This window comes from Orbicella franksi, chromosome 10 (assembly GCF_964199315.1).
Source record: "Orbicella franksi chromosome 10, jaOrbFran1.1, whole genome shotgun sequence".
NCBI lineage: Eukaryota > Metazoa > Cnidaria > Anthozoa > Scleractinia > Merulinidae > Orbicella > Orbicella franksi.
In genome coordinates this window covers 23,591,269-23,594,978 of record NC_138154.1, presented here as the reverse complement: position 1 = coordinate 23,594,978, position 3,710 = coordinate 23,591,269, and the positions used below count along the sequence as shown (strand labels likewise).

Here is a 3,710-nt window from a genome sequence, read left to right as displayed (position 1 = left end):
TTTGAAGTTTTCCGTGTAATCTACAGATATCGTTATTATGCTTACAGCGTATTGGCTGGATGAAAAGATGAGCAATTGGATTTCTATTTATGAAGGAGAAAAAAGGGAAGAGGAAATAAGTGGATGATAATTTAGTAAAGATTCAATATGATCTAGACTTTCTAGTTAACAATTGATTGTTGAACGCCAAAACAATTCGCTCTCAATCTGCTCTCAGACAGGGGATAGTCTGCCGGAGAGTCTTTTTGCTGGTGAAGCTGTTTACCTATTTCATTCCTCAATCCTTTTCCGCTCAAAAGTCCAGCGTTGGCGATTCCGCCTTCAGGATATGCGAAAGTTCCAAAATGTTTTGTGCATCCGAGGAAGGCAGAATTGCCAAAACGTCAGACTCCATCATATATTATAGCGTTCATGTTATATAATCCAAATATACACAATTCAAATTGCTGGGAAGTAACTCAATTTATTTTCAAATAGTCAGCCCTAATGCAGGACAACGAAGCTAAAGTAACACTAGAACAGTTAATTGTGAGCAATTTTGTATACGGTTTTAGCCGCGTTTAATGGGTTGAATTTCACGCCCACTTCGTGCAAGGTTTAAAAGCTTATTTTAGCTCTCATGTTTAATTCACGAAGAAACATTTAAAAGTCCCCGTTTATTGAAAAGAAATTATGCCGGGACACACCCACGCCAACATGATAACATTTACCACGCAAAGTGCAAAGTTGAAAAACAACCTCTCGTTCATTGTCCGTATTTCACGTTCTTTTTGTTCTTTTTGCGTTGCTACGCCAACAAAAAGTTATACGCTAAGTTGCAAAACAAGCTATGTGTTTGATTTGTGTGATTGATTTGTGTTATTATGTGTTATTTTCCTCTCTTTTGTATCGGCTGAGTCTGTAGAAGAGAGAGAGCATTAATTTGTTATATGGCACCAGTTAATGACTTTGCTAATGAGTTTTAGCCGCTGAATAGAGCAACCATTAATTGAACCACAGGAAAAAAAAAAGAGAATTGATAAACCTGAGTACACGCGATGTTATCTAGGTAGAAACGAAGCATAGATGAGTGACTTTCCTTTGCCAAAATTCCGCTTCAAATTTCAAGTTGAACAGTTTTTCAAGCGTGAAGTAACGTAATAAGTTTCTACAAGAAATTTTATTAAAATGCATATTTTGAAAAAAATTAATATAAAAAGACATGAAGGAGACTCACTGAATTGATAAAAAAGGCTTAATTTCGTTCTCTGACAATATAGCGGGTTGTTTTTCACGTGGAGAAACGTGCTTACGGCACGTGGGGAATCCATCGTTAGCCGGCACTGCAAGTTAGCATTAGAGACTGAGGTTAAGCATGACGTTAACGGCAGACGGCAAACGGCAAAGATAACTTCTGATTTTGAGTTCTTTTCTTCTAATCCGTAAATAAAGCACACAAAAATGGAATAAAGTCTCCTACTATTCATCGCAAATACAAATAATTTCACTCTACTGCACACACAACTGAAGAGAGAGGGCAAAAGTTTCATTTTTGCCGTTTGCCGTTTGCCGTAAACGTCATGCTTAACCTCTCTCGTGTGCCAAAACAACGTAGACGTATTTTTTCAGCACAGCATCTCAGTAATAACTTACGTAAGAAGGTCGAATATCATCCTAACAAGATACAAAACCTCAAAGCACAAAAGGCAATCAAGTGAAACAGTTGGATGTCGCCAAAAATTTCTTTCAGTAATCAGCATGATGTCTCTAACTGGTACCTAACACCGTAAATAAGTGGCTACTTAAGCTCGCGGATTTGCTTACATTTCCACATTGCTGAGAGAAACGTTCATCGCGTCAAGACGCTGAGAGACTTCTTTGTTGATATCAAGAGCAAGATTGACTGTGTTTGAGTCCTCTCCATTAGATTTGAACTGAGCTGAAGCCATCTGCGCGTCTAAAAGCATATTTGCCCTGAAGCTGAACTGAAGTGCAAATCCTTTGCGAACTCGCCGCTGTTCAGCACAAGAGGAAGTTGATTCGTCTCGAGAGGTTCAACAATCATCAAGGCGCTAATACTTCTCGACAAGAGCATGATGAATTCGACAGGTAATCAAACTGGCGGGGAATTTGTGTTGCCCTACTTCAAGGAGCCACAGTGGTTAGAAATCTTGAGGTTAACTTTTCAAGTCTTCATCGCGTCCGTTGGCCTAGCAGGCAACGCGATGGTTTGCATCGTCATAACTTTCCAGCCTCAAATGCACAATGTCATCAACTTCTTCATCAGAAATCTCGCCATCGCAGATCTGGGGATTCTTATCTTGTCCTTCCCGTTAGCAGTGATCAAGGAACAAAACCCGTACCACTGGCCCCTGGGGGAATGTGTGTGCCGGTACGTGTTCCCCCTAGCCGACATATTTCACGGTGTATCAGTCTGGTCAATTACCCTGATTGCCATCGATCGATACAGAGCTATAGTCCGGGGGGTCCTTCCCAGGCGTAGCACAACCTCCTTCAGATCAGCGCGTTGGATGGTAGCCAGTGTTTGGATGCTATCGTTTCTAATTATCTCTCTTCCCCTGTATTTTATCATGGAATTCATTGATTACAGTGTTTACCAACCCTCCACTGACATGGTCGATTGCACTCCAAACTGGCCGAACATCAAAGGAGCAGACGAGATGCGACAGATTTACCTGATCGGCGTTGCCATATTTTGGTATGTTCTACCACTCGCTATCATCGGTGGAACCTTCTACAGTATTTCAAGGAAGCTTCATGCTAGCAGCAAATTCAACAAGTCCATACGAGAAGAGTGCAGCGACCCCGAGGAGCTGCAAAGCACCCGGAAAAGGCTGCGAGAACGACAAAATAGCAAAGCGAAAAAGCTTTTAACCCCAGTCGTTGTAGTTTTTGCCATCACCATGTTACCTTACAATGTTTTTCGCTTTGTTGTTTTGTACTGGAATGATATTACCGAACATAAATACCTCTGGGTTTATTACAATGTCTGTGTGACTTTAGTCATTGCAAATTCATCAGCAAACTTTTTTATTTACTCCCTGGTAAGTGACGAGTTTCGCCAAAGTTTCAAGAACCTTTTTTGTTGTAACTCAACCTGCTCTACTCAAAATACAACAGAGAGAACAATAAGGAGCCCGTTAAGCCGCACGCCATTGAATGTAAGCCCGTTAAACCTTAGCCCTTTAAATACCGGAAGACATGAATAGAACAACGAACTTTATTAAAACAACGATCAAGAGGAAATCTGCGGGGGAGAGGCTAGGATGTTGTTTCAAAAACAAAACTCGGAAAATGTGAAGTTTTTTTTTTCCTTTTTCACTGATGTCAAAATAGAATTGAGAGATTTGTAGAGTTTCAAAACTCTTTCATTTCTGATATAAATAATTTTTGTTTCCTTGTTTTGTCTAAGCTGCCATGCACTATTTAAATTTTGTTTAAAAGTTGCTTGGCGGGATTTTGTGACACGAGAAACGAATGCAGTGTACATTTACATATAAGTGGCATATAAGTACTTGTATTGTTGTACTCGAACTAAGTCACCTAGTTTTAAGTAATTATGTAAAATAGCCACGAAGCTGCATAAAAACGAAAAAAAAAAAATTAAACTGACTAGAAAACTAAAATTGAAGAACAGTTTTTTAAACCCGGATAAGGTTAAAACAGAATCTCGATAAGCGAGACTTTAACTTGTATGTCCCTACGCTTTT

At 39.6% G+C, this 3,710-nt stretch overlaps 1 protein-coding gene across 1 annotated transcript; it reads left to right on the top strand.

Annotated features, from left to right (window-relative positions):
• Positions 1 to 1,469: 1,469 nt before the first annotated feature.
• LOC145500589 (somatostatin receptor type 2-like) lies at positions 1,470 to 3,209 on the top strand. Its single transcript, XM_081480111.1, has one exon. The coding sequence runs from the start codon at positions 2,073 to 2,075 to the stop codon at positions 3,207 to 3,209; it is 1,137 nt and encodes a 378-aa protein (XP_081336237.1). The 5' UTR covers positions 1,470 to 2,072.
• The last annotated feature ends 501 nt before the right edge of the window (positions 3,210 to 3,710 follow it).